We start from the raw sequence: 21117 nt of genomic DNA, 5'->3' as shown, positions 1-21117 counted from the left end.
ATTCACAAGATACACATTAGCAAAAAGCACAACAGGAATATATTCAACTGAATAAGAGGCATTTTGGAATGCTTACATTCTTTCTTTTGCGGGGAGTCCTGGTCCCAAAGTGGCCACCATGGGCATGGCTGTAGCTGAGAGAGGCCCAAGGCATGCCTGAGGCTGTAAGTCTCCATTGAAACTCAGCTAGGGGCAGGACCTTACAGTGATTTTATCCCTTAACTGTTTACTGGGTGTGCGCATACTGACAGGGAACATCGAAAGGAGCCGAAAGGAAGGAAAGGAGCCACCCCGGAAGGAAATATGGAGTGTCCACACACACAAGCACTCCCCGTCGAAATAAGGGGCCAGCAAAGCCCCAAGCCGCTCCCTTAAAGAGCCCCTCCCAGACACACTTGCCCTGCACAGCACGAGATCCACAGAGCCAACAGCCAGGTACAGACCCTGTGCATGTAGCATAGACCCTCAGCTGCAGCAGCAGCAGCCAGAAGCCCTGGGCTAAGGGCTGCTGCATGCGGTGACCATAGAGCCCTGCAGGAGCTGGACAGAGCGTCTCTCAACCCCTCAGCTGATGGCCGCCATGGAGGACCCCGCTATTTTGAAATAGCGGGACGTGGATCGTCTACACATGCCCTGCTTCGACATTGAACATCGAAGTAGGGCGCTATTCCCATCTTCGGATGTGGGAATAGTGATTTTGACGTCTCACCGCCTAACGTCAATTTCAACGTCGAAATAGCACACGGTGCGTGCAGACGCGACACGTGCTATTTCGACGTTGTGCCGGCTACTTCGAAGTAGCAGGCTAGTGTAGATGCACCCTTAGTGTTCTCATGAGGCTGAGGTCAAGATTTCCCTGTCTGCTGGTTCCCAGCTCAAATGCAGGTGTCAGAGATGATACGGTTATCTGGTGTGTGTCTGTGGGGTTTAAGGCTGTAACAGGCTATAATGTAAGGATGAGCTCTTGGTTGTACTACAGGAATGGAAGATTTCGCTCTTGTTCTCTGAGACCTGCAGGCTGCTCTTTACGGTCCTTAGGCCTGCTGGCGTGCTACATAACATTGTGATCACTTACAATTAAGTAAAATAATAAGGTGGTTTCCAGTTGAACAGAAAACATTAGTTTAAAATTTCTGACAAAAGTTGTGAAAATTTTAAGTCGAAAAGAAGCATTTCAGTTTGGCCTGGAAAATTTAGTTTAGGTTTTCAGGCGTTTTGATTAAAGCAAGGGAAGGGAAGACTAGATTCCCACAACAGCAGTGAGGGGAAGAGGTGCCTCTCTCTTGTGAACTTTAGCCTAGTGGGAGAGCAGGTTCAATTCCTTCCTCTGCCTGATGTGGAGAAAAGAATTTTGAACTTAGGTTTTCCCCATTGCAGCAGTGCAACTTAGCCCACTGGGCTATGAGCTGTTGAACCTGTTCCACTTTTCATAAACAGTCGTGGGAGCAGATGTTGTTTTTGTACCTCCCACATTCCACGTAAATGTCCTGACCAGTGGTCTGAAGCTTATAGGGCAAAAATCACAACAATATTCAGGTTACTCCCAATCCCTGTTAGACCAGGTCAGTTGTACTTCGATCTCAAACCAAATGCAATGCTTGTAACAAAGTATTGTGTAACAAAGTAACTAATGGTTTATTAACTAGGTAAAAAAAGCACGTTATTTACAAAGATAAAGCACGTACACCTACACAAATGAGGTATAATCTCAAATTCAAAAGAGAATAGAAGCTACTATAATAGGTAAGCTTTTACGTCTATTTGGGCTAAAAAGATCCAAACAGCTTTGGAATCTCTTGCTTATGTTTAGGAATCTTTGCCCCAAGGCTGTCTCTACACTAGCCCCTCCTTTGGGAGGGCACGTGGTAATGAGGGATTTCGGCAGATGCCGAAACCAAATAGGAAGAAGGGGCTTTTGAAATTGGGGTCCTTTCAAAAGGCCCCCCGTTTACATGGGTGGTGTGCATTTCGGAAGCGTCATTTTAAAATCGCGCATGGCTGCGTTTATGCTAACAAGGCACTGCATATTCATGGCAGCACCTCATTAGCATCTGCCGAAATCCCTCATTATCACGCCCCCCTGCTAATGGAGGAGGCTAGTGTAGACATGGCCTAAGAGTCCAGGCAGTGAAAATATACCAGTTGTTCTCTAGCAGGTTTTTTTTTTTTCCCTTCCTCTGCCATTCAAGCTGTGATGGGACAAAGGATTGTACATACAGTCTGTTCAAGGGGATGGGGGAAGCCATAAACAAAGTCCTTTGCCCACAATGGATTGTCTGATGTCTATAGATCTTTTACTAGGGAGAAGATATCTTGGGGTAAGCTAGTGTTTCCAACTTGGTAATACTTTTCTGACTGTGGGGGTTTACAGTCTTAGCAAATACGCATGTATTCACAGAGTACACTTTTAAATACTACCTTATAACACAGGATATAGATATAACCAGGATTCATTCATGCAGTGTCCTACAAGTATTCCATAAGGTCTTACCACATTCGTATAATTAGTAACTATTTTAGTAACACAGGTTAGTCAGTCTGGTTTCCAGCTATACATTCATCAATGTTCAGTAAGGCCTAGGAGATTTAGGATGAGATAGCATCTGGTCTGCCAGTGTCAATTTGGCTTTACTGACATTGAATTATTAATCCTTGGAGTACTTCTGTGATAAAGTCCATTTTGTAAGTGGAGAAACTGAGGTATGGACTTGTTAAATGAGTTGTACATAATTACATAGACTTCCTGACTCCCAGTCCTGCATTTTAAACATTAGATTATGCTGTCTGTCAGAAACAGTACTTTACATTTTAAATAAACCATTGTCCTTTGATTTTCTCCTGCTTGCCACAGTGTCGTGCGTTAGCCTGCTGAAAACGCATCTGCATAGCCATAAATATATATCTTGGTTTATAGTTTTGAAACATAGTTATGACTTGAAAGCATTTTGAAAACTTTGCCCTTGATTTTCAATAGTGTATGTCAGAAAAGCTTAAGCTCTGCATTTGAACTAGTAACGCTAATAAAGTGAAATGTCTGCAAATATTTCTAACACTTGATTTCTTTAATCTTTATCTCTCTAGGTTAAATACAGATATTGAGCTGTGTCAAAGTTTGAAACGGTTGCTGGCTAATAAAGAAGTTACGGATTCTCTAGATCCAGAAACCAGGTGCTTGTTAATGTTTAACATTGTAGAAGTTTAAATACTATAAATTATTACCCAAAATGCTTGGAAATATTTCTGAAGTGTAAAATTGACAGACAGTTCAGCATCCTTTTGTAAAAGAACTGAAAAGCACAATGGACCAGACAATGAGCAACTCTGTTTTTCTGTAGGTTTTTTAGTCACTTGGGCTACATTCAGGCTGCATCTTTTTTTTTTTTTTTTTAAATAATTTACACCATTTGCGGAACACAGATGTCGTAAATTATTTGAAATACCTTGTTCTGAACTTGGTGCTATCCAAAAGACACTGAAGTTCGGAATAAGAGGCTATTCTGAAAGTTCCATTACACCTCTGACGCAGTAGATCCATAATACTGCGTTCAAAACAGCAGCACTATTTTGAGTGCAGAGAACAGCCACGACATTGCTGTTTTCGCATATCTCTGTAGCCAGAAATAGCACCTGCAGTCTAAACATAGCCTGAGAATGTATACAGTAGCCAGTTGAGGTGGTGTTATGAGTAGGATGAACACAGATAATGACTGTCTATGTAGGCAGCCTCTGTCAACAAAACTGGGCTTTTGTTGACAAAACTCGCTGAGTATCTACATAGTTAAAGCACTCAGTTGAGAGTTTGTCCACAAAAGTCAGCTGTTCAGCCATTGGTGTTATACCTCTCCTCGATCAGGTATAATGCCTCTATCTATGGTGTTTTGTTGACAGAGTGCCTCTGTAGACACTTCTGTCTACAGAGAGGACTTCTTGTTCACCAGGCTGCCCTGTTTGCGGAGCTTCTGGTCAGCTGTTCTGTCAAGAGAGGGCAGGGCAGTCTGGCTGCTCTCTGTTGACAGAGTGGCTTGCTCTTTCGAGCTGCATTTATGTGTAGATGTTGTCTGTTGACAGAGATACTGCTGAGGTACCTCTGTCGACAGAGGCTTCCCATGTGGACATAACCAGTGTGTGTCAATAGTTGAAAGCTATGTTAAGGCTGTACAGTTTAAATCTTTAGAAAATGAGGACATACATAAGTTGTTTCCTGTAACGAAATGAACTCAAACAAATTGCACTATTCTGCTATGACATACAGTCTACAAATGTAAACGGTGAAAAGGGACAAAAATAGGGAGTGGCATGTATTTAGATTTGTATGAATGAAAATGAGTGCATATCCATTCATCTAGAAATATCTGAGATAATTTAAATTTTCAGATGTAAATCACATCTGGAGCAGTCTGGAAATATTTGCTTACATGTGCTTAGCTGCTTGACTGTCTTCTTATTACAGGTGTTTCAGATAAAAATCGAACATTCTTATTAATGGCAGTTGTATGTGGTATAATTGTTTCCATGTGTAGGATGAAATTGACATCACCTTTTTTAACATTTACGTAGTTTTTATAAAGCAATATTTTTGCTACTGCTTACTCATTTCTGTTTGACACATTCTTCTTTCTCTCACACAGTGAGGATAATGATTTTTCTCCCCAAACAATCAGATATTCTAGGCTTAAGGGCTTTTCCCTGATGAGTGGAAAATAAATGAAATAAGTATTTTATAGCCTATACAGCTTAATGTAATTGGCGTGTTAAGACGTTTTTCAGAGCAAATCACCAAAATGTCTACATGGAAGCAAATCCAGTTTCACCAAATAAACAAAGGAGTAAACCTACTAAAAGGGTATGTGCATAGAAAAAGTAGCTATAAAATATATAATCAGTTATTTTCTATCTCAAAATAAATGTAATTAGGAAAATGTAGCACACTAAAATCTGACTGCTGTGAAATGAGGTAGTCTTTAACAGGGTTTTATTTTATTTTTAGGAAAGTGGCAGAACTTTTTATGTTTGATTTCGAAATCAGTGGAATTCATTTGGATGAAGAAAAGGTAAATAATTTTGGTCTATAATATTTGAATAGATGTTTGCCTCACTTTTAAAAGCAAATGCAGAGCATATGTAATGGAATTCTGTGCTGAGTTACCTCCTGAATGCTCTGGAAGTGAGTGAAGCTCAGCTTTCTCAAAGTCCTGTTTGATGTTAATTATCAAGTGGCTAGATTTGTAGTGTCCTGTAGAATTTCCTGGTGTATAGTTCAGCCTGCACTCCCCAGACAGCCTTGCTACTTGGGCTGCACCTACATTACGAAATAAAGTTGAAATTATTGAAGTTGACTTTTTACGGCTAGATTTTATAAAGTTGAAAATGAGTGTGCAGAAAGTTAACATAGTGTTTCCATTGCCTTAGGTAGGTTTGAGTGCATCAGCAATGCATTGTGGGTGCCTATCCCACAGTGCCTGCAGCCCCATTGCATTCTGGGGTTTTGTACCAGTGTGTTATGGGAAAAAAATGCACCGCAAGTTCTTGTGGTTGTCCGATGTCATCATCCCAGAGTGCAATGTCCCCAACCCCCCTGGCTGTTGGAAAACAAATGTCCCTAGGAATTTTGGGCCATTTTTTGGACCATTTTTTTAGACATAGCCAGTGGGAGGATGAGGTGGATAGGGATGATTTAGATGATATTGAAGGACTGGAGACCAGGAATGCAGAGCTGCTGACTACCTTTGAAACTTGAAACCAACATACATGGGTGGGACTACATCGTTTTGGAGGTCTGGGATGACCAGCAGTGGCTGCAGAACTTCTGCCTGCGCAAGGCCACTTTCATGGAACTTTGTGATTTGCTGTCCTCTACCATGGACCTCAGAGATACCAAAATGAGACCTGCTTTGACAGTTCACAAGCGACTGGCAAGTGCTCTGTGGAAGTTTGCAATTCTCAACAGCTCCTGGTAAATGGGAAATCAATTTGGGTTGGGCAGATCTAAAGTGGGGGGGCACAGTGATCCAGCTAGCCAAGGCAATCAATGGCTGTTTGCTCTGCAAGACTGTGATCCTGGGAAATACGCAGGAAATAGTAGATGGCTTTGATGGCATGGGATTTCCTAACAGTAGTGGGGCAATAGGTGGATTGCACATTCCCATCTTGGCCCTGGACCACCTGGCCTCAGAATACATAAACGACAAAGGATACTGCTCCATGGTGTTACAGGAGCTGGTGGATCACAAGGATCATTTCACTGAAATCTACATGCGATAGTCGGGAAGGGGGCATGATACACAAATCGGTAGAAATTCTGGTGTGTACAGAAAGCTCCAGAATGGGACTTTCTTCCCAGAAAATCAAGATTGACAATGTGGAGATGGCCATAGTGATACTCTGCAACCCTCCATACCCTCTTCTCCCTTGCCTCATGAAGTCATACACAGGCACCCTGGACCACTTCAAGGAATGCTTCAGCTACAGGCTGAGCAAACACAGACTGGTGGGGGAATGTGCATTTGGCCATATAAAAGCCAGATTCAGGTGCCTTTTGACCCATTTGGACTCTTGCAAAGCCAGCATCTCCCTGTCCCCATCCCCCGCCCCGTGGTTGCAGCATGCTGTATTCTCCATAACATTTGTGAATTAACGGGAAAAATGTAATGTCCTCCAGCAGCATGGGAGGAGAGGAGAGCCCCCCAGCTGTACCTAGGGGGAAAATGGAGAGCCTGCCAGCCAGGTTGGTGTGGCAGGGCAGTCCATAGAAATTTAAAGGACCAGGGAGTGGTGCAGTAATGTTAAGAGTACAAACTTTAATGAAACTTCCCATGCTGCTTCTAGGTTGCAAAAAGAGACATCAGCCTGCTACGAATAACAGAGATTGAAAAAGAAAATATGCTCATGCTGTGTTAGCCCAGGGTTGGAAAATTTACCAGAATGCTGTGTGGAGCTATGATGCCACATTACTTACTGTTTCCTGGCATGGCAAGGTGTTCTATCATGGAAGCCAGAATAAATCAGGTCTCCCCAAAAACCTTGTGCAAAAAATAAAAGTACCTGACTGAGATGTTTATGGAGCTCGCCAAAGAAAAGCGCTCCATTCCCAGAAATATTAAAAAGCTATTCTAAGGAGCATAGATCCACCACACCTAACCTGTAACCAGCTTGTAGCAGTTTAAAAAATATACTCACCAGAAGAGCCCTCTCCAGCATTGCTGGACTTTGGAGCATCAGGTGCCAATGAGGGAACTGGCTCCAGGATGAGGAAGAGATCCCGGGTGGCAGGATCAGTGTCCTCCTCTTCATCGGCCTTTGCCACCTCCTCACCCTCTCGACTCTCACCAGAGAGCTGAACATTGTCTCCTGAAGAGTCCATGCTATCCTTGGGGGCAAGGATGGGTCCTTCCCAAGAATTGCATCAAGCTGTTCGCAAAAGCAGCATGTTTTGGGAGATGTCCAGGACTGCCTGTTTGCTTCTTTCACACTCAGATAATTCTGCCCTAGCTCCTTGATTTTGATCCAGCATTGCTGAACATGCCTGGTATACCCTTTCTCCATCATGTCTTGGGAAGTCTTCCCATACATGTCCCCATTTATTTTTCTGGTTCGCAGTATGCTCAGCACAGATTCATGACCCCACACAGAAATGAGATCCTGGGTCTCCTGATGGCTCCATGCTGGGTCTCTTTTGTGACCCTGAGGACTCATGATGGCTAGATGTGATCACTTTTGTTGTATGCTATCCATGCTAGTCAGAATGAAAATAAATTCAAATTCCTGGGCTTCCTGTTAAGTAATTCCTGCGCACCTGGAGAGCAGCAGTGGTGAAAGTGGCCACAATGGACACCTGTGGGCATTGTGGGATACCTCTGGAGGCCAATAAAATCAGTTTAAAATAATGCTGTTTCTGCACTACCATTAATTTGAACTTGGTTTTATACCTCTTGGGAGGGGCAGGATGAGAAAGTCAACTTAGCGCCCCTTAAAATCGACCTAATGGTATTTGCAGTGAAGACAATCACATTGTACAGCCTACTGCCTTAAAATTGACTTTGTGCTCTGTTGTAGCTATAGCCTTCATCTTATACTCCAGGAAGTTACAAGCAGGACTTCTAGACTCTAAGATCTGACATTTTGATTTGTATTTGCATGGTATAATTTTTGTGAAATGAAAACAATATACCTACATAGGATGGGAACAACAAGCATCTGGATAACAGGATAATCAAATGCAGCATTTTAGGAGGAGTCAAACCACACGTCTGTGCCGCAACCTAAGATTCTTAGTTACTCTGAAGTAGTGCATCTCAAATGTGGCCACCAGGGTTGAATGCCTGAGTTGGGATAAAAAGGGGGTTGCACAAAGTATCCAAAGCCATCACTAGTGGCTGAACCCTTCCCTATTCTGGAGACACACACTGCAGCTGGTGAGTTTCTTGTCTTCCCAGGTTCAGGGGGAGGCTCCAGCCGTGGGGCTTCAGGCTCTATTCCCTGGCTTTGTGGTGGCATTCTGTGGTCCTGAGTGCAGCCCTCCCATCCAGGTCGTAATTTCGTTAATTAAGTTATCTTGCTATGTTTAACATCACTTTTCACAGCAAACATACTGATTCTCGGCACGGGACAAATTAAGCCCTGTATGTGAGGGTGGTATGGAGGCCATGGGGGCCAGTGAAGATGGGGCACTGGGAGAGGCAGCAGACTCTAGAATGATGAGACAGTTGACCTTATTCTCTAACAAGTCTTAAAAACACAACCAAAAAAGCAAAACCCAGCAACAAGAAAAAAGGCAAGAATGTGTGAAGCACCTTTTTTGTTTCTATTCTGTTTAGGTCCAGTTAAGAAAAGCAACTGTGCATGAGTTGTGTGGTTCTTTTTTTTTGTTTTGTTTTGTTTTTGTTTTGTTTTTTGCAAACTCATTATTAGAAAACACCTACGTGAATAAATTACAATAATTTTGATATATGTATGTGCATAAGTATTTGTTTTTCCTAACGTTAATCAAGGAATACATTCTAGGACAAATTAGTTGTGAGAACCTGTGCTCTATGACCTATTTCGTTTTAGCCAGAAGGATTCTTTTGAAGATGGGGTTTACTTTTGAAAGAGCCCTGTCTACACTCCTTTTTTCCTTTTGAAAGAAGCTCTTTTGGAAAAAAATATGCAAATGAAACTCAATATATGAAAATCAGTGTCTCATTTGCATTTTCAGTTTCCCTCATTGGCATGCCTCTTTTGAAGGAGGAATGCAAGTGTAGACACAGCTATAGTGAGTTTCTGATCTCTTCTGAAGAGCTTTTGGGATGCTGCAAATTGCTTTTTCTGCATGTCTGCAGTGCATTATTGCTTGGATTCAGCTTCCTGGCACAAAATTTAGGTTTGAGTCTCATGCTTTTCAAGAAGTTATTTAAAGGTTGAGAACACCTCAGTTCTCCCATCCAACTAGGTGTCATGAATGTTTTCTACACACTTCCTCTATGGCTATGGCCACACTACCCCACCCTTTCGGAAGGGGCATGTAAACTAGGGTCATTTGAAAATGCAGATAAGGCACTGCTGTGCATATGCAGCACCTCATTAGCATAATGACAGCCGTGCAAATTTCGAAGCTGCTAACTTCAAAGTGCTGACCAGCAGTCTAGCTTCAGGCACTTCGAAATATGTGCCCAACCTGGAGATTCCCTTACTCCCAGTTTGTTTTGGGAGTACTGGAATCTCAAAGTTGTGCATGTATTTCAAAGCACCCGCGGCTAGACTGCTGGTCAGCACTTTGAAGGGGGCCGCGCTTCTACACAGCATTTTGGAGTCCGGAAGAATGGTCTCCAGGACTCCAAATCATGTGACCGTATGCTAGTGAGGTGCAGGGAATTTGCATCCGTGCCTTATTAGCATATTTCGGGCTGTGTATTACCATGCCACTTTTGAAGAAAGTGGCCTGTGTAGAAACGGCCTTAGAGATAAGAAAATTACCTTCTGAGAACATCAATTGCAAGATGTAACTTCCAATAGATCCCCACAGAGTTAGGATGTATTTCCTTTTTTTTTTTTTTCCTTTTCATGACAAAATAACTGTTGGAGGAAGTCATATTCATAGGCCCACGCATGCATCTATTATATTTGCATGACTTCAGAGAACTAGAATAAGAATGTTTTCTGGTTTTTGTTTTTTTAATCACCTCTTGACTTTTTCATTACTTTAAACTATGGATAATACTTCCAAATAGTCCCTGTTTTATCCACATCAGGATTTAGAACATCTCAGGCCAGACTATTTTAAAATTTTCTTATTTTCTTGTGATTTAGGTGGGTAAGAGTTGTAGTGACTTTTCTGATCTCTTCTGGATGACGTTGCATTGTACATTTCAGATTTAGGGTTCTCAAATATTTTCCCAGTGCCCAGCCGTATCTTGAGATCATCTTGTGGACTCATTCTCTCTTGTTCGAATCATGTAGCATACCTTTGTCACCTGCTGAAGTTACGTAATGGAGAAGTAATACAGGTTTAACCTCTCTCATCCAACATCCTTTGGGACCTGACTGCAGCCGGACAAGAAAATTTGTCGGACCATGGGAGTTCAATATTGTCTAACACATTTCCAACACTTCAGCTGCTTAGTGAGCTCTCAGAAGACATTTGGGGTAAATTAGAGCTAAATAACAACACAGCATGTTGAGAGCCAGGACTGCTGTCTTTAAACAGAGCTAATGGGACCATGGGAAACTTGGCCACATTCATAAGTGATTGCTCAGCTGCCTAAGATCATGCCAAATTATGGATGTTGCCAGACAGGAGAGTTCCAGGTTATAGAAGTTCAACCTGTAGTAGGAAGAAATATTAATGTAATCTTGGTATCTGTAATGTGATGTAACACTAGAAAACAAGGGGATAAAGTAAGTAACAGTGAGTTCTCTGGGTTTTCAGTGAACTTAGAGGTAGCTTTCCGAGGCCTCCTAGCCCAGCATTTTGCCTTCCACCTCGCACATGGGGAATAATGTTAGCAACCAGGAACAGTTTGCGTGGGGCAACCTACGAAAACATAGGTACCATCAGGGCTCCTTCCCTGAAGTAAATCACAACCAACTGCAGGCAGGGATGCAACGAGAATGCAGGGCTTTCCGGCACCTCTGCTCCTGGACCTAGAAAGGCTCTCCCTGGAGAGTGGGCTCAGCAATCTTTTCTTTCGTCCACATGGATACAGCAGCAACTGCAATGATCTTTCAGAGCCTCCTGCGATCATCATTCATTCAGCTCTGAAACGTGGATTCTGACTTCTGTTTCTCACTAGGTGGCTGTGTCTACGCTAGCCCAAATCTTCAAAATGGCCATGCAAATGGCCATTTCAAAGATTACTAATGAGGCACTGAAATGCATATTCAGTGCCTCATTAGCATGCCACCGGCCGTGGCTCTTCAAAATTGCTTCTTTTTGCTGCCATTTGGCTCATCCACATGAGGGTCGTTTTTGAAAGGACCCTGGGAACTTCAAAATCCCCTTATTCCTATCAGCAGATAGGAATAAAGGCATTTCGAAGTTGGCGGGGTCCTCCCATTTGGACAAGCCACACGGCAGCATAAAACGGCAATTTTGAAGAGCCACGGCCGCTGGCATGCTAATGAGGTGCCGAATATGCATTTCAGCACCTCATTAGTAATCTTCGAAATGGCCATTTGCATGACCATTTCCAAGATTTGGGCTAGTGTAGACATAGCTGGTGTGTTGCCATTAGTCACAATTTATTTTGACCCTTTGTGTCACTACAGTCTTTCAGTGGCCCAGTCTCACTCACGTTTCTGTATATTGTGCATATTTCTCCTCTTCATTCCTTCTACTAACTCTGTCCCCTTTCTACTTTTTACCCCCCTCAGTTTTCTTTCTGCTGTCAAACTCTTAACAGTGCCCTTCCTCTCCTCATATTGGCTACATCTACACGTGAAGCCTACATCGAAATAGGCTATTTCGAAATAGGCTATTTCGATGAATAACGTCTACACGTCCTCCAGGGCTGGCAACGTCGATGTTCAACATCGACGTTGCGCAGCACCACATCGAAATAGGCGCAGCGAGGGAACGTCTACACGCCACAGTAGCACACATCGAAATAAGGGTGCCAGGCACAGCTGCAGACAGGGTCACAGGGCGGACTCAACAGCCAGCTGCTCCCTTAACGGGCCCCTCCCAGACACACTTGCACTAAACACCACAAGATCCACAGAGCCAACAACGAGTTGCAGACCCTGTGCATGCAGCATGAATCCCCCGCTGCAGCAGCAGCAGCCAGAAGCCCTGGGCTAAGGGCTGCTGCACACGGTGACCATAGAGCCCCGCACGGGCTGGAGAAACAGCGTCTCTCAACCCCCCAGCTGATGGCTGCCATGGAGGACCCCACAATTTCGACGTTGCGGGACGTGGATTGTCTACACGGTCCCTACTTCGACGTTGAACGTCGAAGTAGGGCACTATTCCGATCCCCTCATGAGGTTAGCGACTTCGACGTCTCGCCGCCTAACGTCGAAGTTAACTTCGAAATAGCGCCCGACGTGTGTAGCCACGACGGGCGCTATTTCGAAGTTAGTGCCGCTACTTCGAAGTAGCATGCACGTGTAGACACAGCTATTAGCTTCTTTGCCCCCTCAAGAAACCCTGAGTATATGTAACATAAATAAAACAAATGTGCTTTTGAAGAAGTGGATATAGGAGTTCCAAGACATGTTTCAATGGTCACCCTGGCCACTTTACCACTATGCGTTCTAGGGCTGTTATAGGTTAACCAGTTGTAAGTTAACCTAAGTGGATGAGGCTTCCAGTTCCAGTTGATGGGTTGGGGCTGGAGCAGTCCCCACTGCGTGTTGGCAGGGGGTTGCTTCAGCCCTGTGGAGTTACCGCAGGTGGGAGGTGCCTGTCTGTGGGGATTGGGGGTGGGTACTGCAGTGGGTGCTCCAGCCCAGTCAGGCTGGAGTGGCCATCCTGCTGGAGACGGGCTGCTGCTACTGGGCTGGAGCAGCCCCTGTCTGTGACGCACTGGGAACCAGTGCTGCTCTGGTTGTGGTGGAGTGTTGTTTCCCCATCCCCCTCAGCTGCGGTGCTGTGGGCTGGACTTCCAGCCCCTCCCCCCATTAATTGATTAATTCCTAATTCTTCCCTGCCGACGTTGTCTTTTTTATCTATTTAGACCCATTTTGTACAGACGTACTGGTAAAGTTAAGCATATGTCCAAGTGAGCAGTCCCAGCAACATCAATGGGTCTATTCTCAGTAGGAAAATTAAGTGCATGTATAAGTGTTTGCAGTTTGAGGTCTTAAATTGTAAGCTGTTTAGGGCAGGGTCTGTCTTCCTGTATGTTTTACAGCACCTTGCACAGTGTGGCCTTTGGACAGTGCCACAATCTACATAATAATAGGAAATTCAGAACAGTGTGGTGATTAGTTAGCTTCACACAGGCCACCACTGGTACCTGCTGCTCTAGCTGATGTCTGCTTGATTTGCTACATTACAGAAAATGCTTTGATGCCTTCAGTCATTTACAAAATAGCGTATACCAGAATTTTAAAAGTATTCACTGCAAGGAGTATAAAACATTCCCAAGTTCTGTTTTTCATAAACTTGTTTTGATTTTTCATGCATTCTTACAGCAGAAATGTGCAAGAGAATTTTTTTCTGAGAAAGTAGTGAATATAATGCATATATGAAAACAGCCTGATCTCCTTCTCATCGACAGTGGTATGACTTCAATTGCACCGATTTCTTTAGTGTTATAGACCTGATCTTAAGTAAATAGGTGTTTGCTGGTAACAGGTCATGATTTGATTTAGTTACCCAAACACATCTTAAAACTGCAGAAAACTGAGGGTTACTTGTGCTGTATTTTCATGGAATACATCATTTTTGTTTCTTTTCTAATTGCAGCGTAAAAAAGCAGTGAACCTCAACGTCAGAATATTGGATTTATGTAATCAATTCCTTATTGGCGCTCACTTGCCTAACAAGATTGACAAGCACATGTTACCAGAACACATTCGCTATAACTTTGCAGTTGAAGGCAATTACGTACAAATCTCAGGTCTGCATGCTGACTGTTCTGATGATCTGGTATGTGTGGTCTAAGTTCTGTGTAGCACATCCTACAAAACAATGGTGCCTTTGACACTAGATGAAGCAAATTGTGCCAACAGCTAAAATTAGGAACTTACGGTTAAGATTTTTGTGCTCTCTGTGAATGTATTTTTCAAGTGAATTCAGTTAGAGCAAAAGTATTAATACCTTCTTGAGCTATTCCACAAGGGGCTTGTCTACATTACCACCTTCCTTCCAAGGAAGGATGGTAATTAGGGTGTTGAGAGTTTACTAATAAGTGTGCCATGCATAGGCAGTACTTCATTAAGCAAATTCCCCACCGCAGCGACTTCGAAGTACTGGCACATGTCTAGGCGGGTAGTAAGGGGACTTTGAAGTTGCCCCGGCATTTCGAAGTACTGGCGGGTGAGCCTCAGCTAGATGCGTGCCAGTACTTCAAAGTTTAAAACTTTGAAGTTGCCGCAGGGGGGATTTTGCTTAATGAAGTGCTGCCTATGCACCGCAGCACTTCATTAGTAAACTCCCAACACCCTAATTACCATCCTTTTGTGGAAGGAAGGTGATCGTGTAGACAAGCCCATACAGTTGTTAATATTCATCAGAATAAATCAAGGGAAATAGCTAAACCCATGTCACCAGGGTTATTTTTAGACACACACAATCTTTCACTCATTTGTTACTGAATCTCCCTTATTGCACCTTCATAAGATGGCCCTTTGGGTTGCTTATAAATTGGAAGGCCATTTGGACACTTTAAATTGTGCCTGGAATGGCCCCCATTTTTTTGGTTTAGACCAACACCTGATTTCAGAAAATTGTCACATTACTTGAGAATCTTCAGTTTATGTAGATAAGTATTGCTCATCATAAAGAAAGTGGTTTTTAAATATGTTATTGGTATTCAACAAGGATACAGTTCTATTCTTCAAATTCTTTTTTATTTATTCAGTACAGATGTATAATTCAGTATGGAACCTGTCAATTTAATAGGAAAAGTTCATACCTTCATAATTTTTATTATTATTATTTCATGTAGTTTTTATTCAATGCTGTTGCCATCCAAATTAAAGTTTAGTGTTTTTTTCCTTTTTCTTGTATTAATTTTGAATTGTAAACTTAAAATGTGGAAGAGGATTTGGCATGTGGAACATGGCTTTTTAAGCTAGTATCCTCTTTCACCACATACAGATTTTGTATATGAAATACTGTTTTGTGTTCCATCAGCTGGTACATAAACCTGTTATTCGATTATCTTGTCAAGGGTTGTAAGGAGATCACAACTAATAAGAGGGAAAGCAGGCAGGTAGTCCTTATTCCTTTTTAAGTGATAAGACAATGATATCATTGTTCTTTTTTCAATCAACTTTGTATAAAGGGTATAAAGACTTGTTTAGTCTGAAAGCACTGTGGCTGTGATATTTTGCCTTCCATTGGTTTGGGAGGAATTGAACAGTCTCTTTTGTATAATGAGACTATTTATTTTCTTATGTAAGGTACGGGAAGCTGCTTACAAGATTTTTCTTTACCCAAATGCTGAGCAGCTAGACTGCTTAGAGGAACTGCTTACCAGTAGAAACTCTCTGGCACAGTTAGTTGGCTATAACACCTTTGCCCACAGGGCTCTTCAGGGAACAATGGCCAAAACCCCAGGTAATGTCCAAATGTATTTAAAAATGGTAAGGTTTGACTTACTGGGCATGAAGATAACTTGTAGGTTAACTTGCCATCTATTATATGTTGTCATCTGAAATATTTATACTTTTCAAAGAAGAAACTGATTTTGAACAGACACTGTACTCTGTACACTTCACTATTCCATGCTCATGGATTAGCGAATTAAAAGCCATGATTATCATATCTGATTTTTTTTTTTTATATTCTGCCTTGTCATACGTGTACAGATTCTGACCTATGCATCGTTATTTCAGCAGATAAGTTGAAACCAGGCTTTCTCTAGGAAGAAAAATTTGTATCTTGATGTGACCTAGTATGTTTAAATGACATAGTCATTTTGTTTAGTAATTTCTGTTCATTTCATATTTCAGAGAAGGTAATGCAATTTCTTGAAATACTTTCTGACAGATTATTTCAGCGGTGAGTCTATTTTTAATTTACTTATGCAAAAATATCCCATTTCAATTTCAAGAACATACTTGAAACAAAACCAAGACTCCAAACAAGACTCCAGTAATTTGAACATTTAAAAGTATTTGTAAAATGATTACTGAAATACTAATTTACATCAGATATTGATTAAATTGTGAATTTTCTTATGTTGAATTAGACAGTATATTGCATAGATTAAGAAAGATGTATATTGTCACACTGCCTGGTTTGGTGGGAATAGAAGTAGGAAATAAGTCATTCTCCAGATTTTTTTTTTTTTTTTTTAGTTGTAGTCTACAGTGCCAGTGTGGCTCTTACTATAAAAGGAGATTTCAGAGTGCAAGAAAGTGAAATAAAAATGCTAGGGAGTCAGGTAACCTCATGTGAGCCTACTAAAGTGGTGGGCTTCCTCCCCGTATGCTCCACATCTATTATCACCACCTGCTCTTCCCCACACAAAACTGTTCATTCTGACCCACACCTAGGGTTCCTCAGGCCCAAAAAGCATCTTCATCATGCGTAAGGAATGGTGGTTGAGCACAAATATTGGAGGGTGCAGTGGAACAGCAGGACTGGGAGAGAATGAACGGGAAAAGTATGATCTGAGAATGCTTGGAGTGGGTGAAGCAGCATAGAAAGCAGATCCACTGTGATGAGTTGCCTGTGATTCAGAGCACATTCCAATTCTGGTACACTGTAGGTGGTTGGTAGTAACAGAGCACACCTTTACACTCTGCATTAGACAATAATACATCAGTTGCTATTATGATGTACTATGCTGATTCAAAAATCACTTTATTTACAACTTCAAGGGTGATACTGTTTTGCAGAACTCTAAAAGATTTTGAAATGATGGAAGAGATGAAGATGAAACTAAATCCCCAAAATTCAGTAAGTTATACTGAGCATTTATTTTCTTTTGGTTTTGTAGACTATCCAGTAGCTTGACATCAGATGTGGAAAATAATTGCAATATTTACAACTGTGTTACGAGTTGTGTGTTGATAGATTCTTGCTCTTCTGCATTCAGATTGCTCTGGTTTTGAATAGCTGCTTCTGTTATTAAAACTAACTGTGAGCTATTGGTTTTAATAACATGATGTATTTGACCAAAAACTGGGGTAGAAAATGTAAGGTTTAGTATTGAGCCCAGTGAATGTATTTTCAGTTTTTAAAATATAGTCCTTTTAATTTTTCAGAACTGTGCATTCCCAGTTTTCATAATGATATGCCTTAATCCTTCTGCACAGAAACACTGATTTTCTAAATGAATAGGTTTTTATTTACATGTTCATTTTTGAAAATCTAATTCATAATCCATAGATTAAGATTTTAAACACACTTGCATAAGAATTGTCCTCTTAAAATGACTTAAATATTTGGATATGAAGTTATTTCTGATAATTAATTTAGAATTAGATGCTTTCTATTACATTTTAAAATGCTGTGAATATAGATGTGATAAACATTCTGAATTATGTAAAGAAAGTAAAATATTTGTCTAGAGTCACTTGGTTTTTGTCACAATATTGTAAATTGGAATCTTATGTTTCAGAAATTGATGCCTTGGGATCATCCTTATTACAGTGGTGTCCTGCGTGCTGAAAGGTAATTTCTTTTGTTATGTGTTCGCCATGTAAATATGAAGAGTGTTCATTTCAAGCCGTTGCAATAGGGGTACTAGAATCCATAAATATATACAAGATTTCTTTCTTTAAGGCTGTGCTTTAATATGATAAAAATAAGTTTGGCTATGTCTACACTGAAACAAAACTTCGAAATGGCCGTGTAAATGCCCATTTCGAAGATTACTAATGAGGTGCTGAAATGCATATGCAGTGCCTCATTAGCATGATGCCGGCTGTGGCTCTTCAAAATTGCCGCTTTTCACTGCCACACAGCTTGTCCAGAGAGGTGTCTTTTTCTAAAGGACCTTGCCAGCTTCGAAATCTCCTTATTCTAATTCTCCTGATAGGAATGGCCATTTCAAAGTTTTGTTTCAGTGTAGACACAGCCTGTCAGTAAGGACATTTGTTCATAGTCACTCTTCTCTGTGGCCAAAAGGTTTCACCGTGTTTCTGTCTATAACCTTTTTTTATAAAGCCAAATATCAAACCTTTCTAGGGATATGAGATAATGAAACAACTAGTTTCAGAAGAGATGAAGATTCCTTACTAAACTAATGTGTTTTTTTATTCTTCTGTAGCCTTATGTAATAGTGTAAAAAAGTTGGCCATTGGATACAAGGTCTGCATTCACTTTTCTTTTGCACGGGGGAAACAGATATAGGCGAAGTGATTTGCTCAAAGCCTAAGGAAATGGAGTTAGAAACAGGGATTCTGACTCCCAGCTCTCTTCTCATTCTTCTGTTCCAGCTGCCTCTGAGTGTGAAAGCAATATTTCACACTGTTCTATTATTTTCTTAAATCCCACCAGAATGTCAAAATTATAATTGCACTGTAGAACGGATCAGAAATCTTTGTGCGCACACATTGCAATTAAGTTCACCATTTCAGAACCAAGACAATCCTAAACATAGGCTTTGTGGAAATGTATTAGGACTTCCGATGAATAAGGGTTAATGATCTGTATTAATGTAAAAATGAATTGTGGGAATATCTATGTTTTCCATCTAGCCCAGTATCGTGTCTTTAGATGATCTCCAATACCTCTTGCTTCAGAGGGAATGAACACAAGCATGAAGTGGTCTGTTCCCTCTTGTACATCCTAGCTTTTGACAATAAGAGTCTAGTGAGATCCAGTGTTTGGGTTTGTATCGGTGGACCCCCCACTGAACTTGTCCAATTCAATTTTAAAGTCTATTATAGTTCTGGCCTTCACAACATTCCCTGGCAGTGAGTTCCCCAAGTTTACTTGTGTGTTAATTTTAAGCCTTCTGTCTATTAATTTCATTGAATGACTTTGTTCTTGTGTAATCCGAAGGAGTAAATAACACTTACTTAGTCACTTTCTCCACACCATTCATGACTTTAAAACCTCTGTCATACTCCTCCACCCCATCATCTCTTCCCCAAGCTGAAAGTCAGTCTTTTTTTCTGTCTCGTACAAAAGCTGTTCGATACACCTAATCATTTTTGTCCTTCTCTGTACCTTTTCCATTGCTGATATATCTCTTTTGAGACGTGGAGACTGTAACTAAACACAATATTCAAAATCTGGGCAAACTATGGATTTCCAAAGTAGTACGTGTGGAGGGATAGTGCAGTGGCTTGCACAGTTGCCTGCTAAACCCAGGGTTCTGAGCTCAGTCCTTGAGGGAGCCATTTAGGGATCTGGAGCAAGTACATTAAAATTGTTTTTTCTCTTTTCTGTATCCATTTTCTAATGGTTCCCAACATTCTATTTGCCTTTTTTTGGCTGATGCTTTACATAGCATGGATGTTTTCAGGAACGATCCACAATAACTTCAAAATATTTATTGAGGTGTAACAGCTAATTTAGACCCTATTATATTGTCTGCATAGTTGACGTATTTCCCAGTGTGCATTACTTTGCATTTGTTGTTTTAATTTGCTGTTTTGTTACCCATTTACCTAGTTTTGTGAGATCTTTTTGTCACTCTTCACATTCTGCTTTTCACTTAACTATGCTAAGTATTTCTGTATCTTCTGCCAATTTTGACACCTCAGAGTTTGTCCCTTTTTCCAGATAATTTATGTTGAACAGTACTGGTTTCAGTACAGATATCTGGGCGAGACCACTGTTTACCCCTCCCCCCTCTCCTTTGCAAAAATTGACCATTTTTTCTTACACTTTGTTTGCTATCTTTTAACAATTTACTGATCTGTGAGAGTTTCAGAGAGGTAGCCATGTTAGTCTGTAGTTTTGAGAACAACAAAAAGTCTTGTGGGACCTTATAGACTGACATATATTATGGAACATAAGCGTTTGTGGGCAAAGACTCGCTTCATCAGATGCATGAGTGGGGGGGGGTAGTTTCGGGGGGGTATTTAAAGAATGGGGTCCCAGTAAAAGGGAGGGCCAGAGCTGACAAGGTCTATTCAGCAAGGTGGAAATGGCCCATTATCAATAGTACGTATCTACAGGCCTCACAAGGAAAACAAGAGAACACCACATACAAGTGACCATCACATACAGCCCCCACCTAAGACCTCTCCAACGCATCATCAGTGATCTGCAACCCATCCTGAACAATGATCTTTCACTTTCAGACCTTGGGAGGCAGGCCTGTCCTTGCCTACAGACAGCCTGCCAACGTTAAACAAATCCTCGCCAGCCACTACAAATAACAAGCCAGTGGCTTTAGGCCACGAACCAGCCCCTGCAGTGGTCCTCGCTGCCAACTCTGCTCACATATCTACACCAATGACATCATCACAGGACCTAACATCAATCATACCATCAGGGGTCCTTTACCAGCGCATCTACTAATTTAATATATGCCAGCAATGCCCCACTGCAATTTACATTGGCCAAACTGGATAGTCTCTACATAAAAGAATAAATGGACATAAATCAGACATCAGGAACGGTAATGTACAGAAGCCTGCGGGGGAATACTTCAGTCTCCCTGGACACTCAGTAGCAGATTTAAGGGTGTCAGTCCTGAAACAAAAACAATTCAGAAATCAAATGGAGAGAGAAATCTCTGAGCTGCAATTTATTTGCAAATTTGACTCCATTAACCAAGGATTAAACAGAGACTAGGAGTGGCTCGCAGTTTACAAAAGCATCTTCTCTGCCCTGGGTGTTAATATCTCCCCATTAGACTCTGACAATGGCTCATATCCCCCTGTCTGATCTGACTTGTTTTTACCTCTTTTGATACCTACTATTGATAATGGGCCATTTTCACCTTGCTGAATAGACCTTGTCAGCTCTGGCCCTCCCTTTTACTGGGACCCCATTCTTTAAATACTGCTCTGAAACCACCACTCCCCCACTCATTCATCTGATGAAGCAGATCTTTGCCCATG

General features: G+C 41.5%; 1 protein-coding gene across 3 annotated transcripts in view; it reads left to right on the top strand.

Moving 5' to 3' along the window:
- The window catches only part of MIPEP (mitochondrial intermediate peptidase), a 118418-nt gene that overhangs the window by 8875 nt on the left and 88426 nt on the right, over positions 1-21117 (top strand). For all 3 annotated transcript variants that reach the window (XR_012644127.1, XM_074985580.1, XM_074985589.1), the window contains exons 4-10: positions 3082-3168; positions 4988-5051; positions 13886-14068; positions 15547-15703; positions 16099-16147; positions 16990-17050; positions 17715-17767. Coding sequence is in view for 2 of the 3 variants with exons in the window: in XM_074985580.1 (XP_074841681.1) it covers positions 3082-3168; positions 4988-5051; positions 13886-14068; positions 15547-15703; positions 16099-16147; positions 16990-17050; positions 17715-17767 (654 nt within the window). In the remaining variant the exon portion in view is untranslated. The remainder of the gene's footprint in view (positions 1-3081; positions 3169-4987; positions 5052-13885; positions 14069-15546; positions 15704-16098; positions 16148-16989; positions 17051-17714; positions 17768-21117) is intronic.

The sequence above is a fragment of the Carettochelys insculpta genome, chromosome 1 (assembly GCF_033958435.1).
Source record: "Carettochelys insculpta isolate YL-2023 chromosome 1, ASM3395843v1, whole genome shotgun sequence".
NCBI classification, from domain to species: domain Eukaryota; kingdom Metazoa; phylum Chordata; order Testudines; family Carettochelyidae; genus Carettochelys; species Carettochelys insculpta.
Note: the sequence above shows the minus strand (reverse complement) of the source record. Positions and strands in the feature narration are given on the sequence as shown.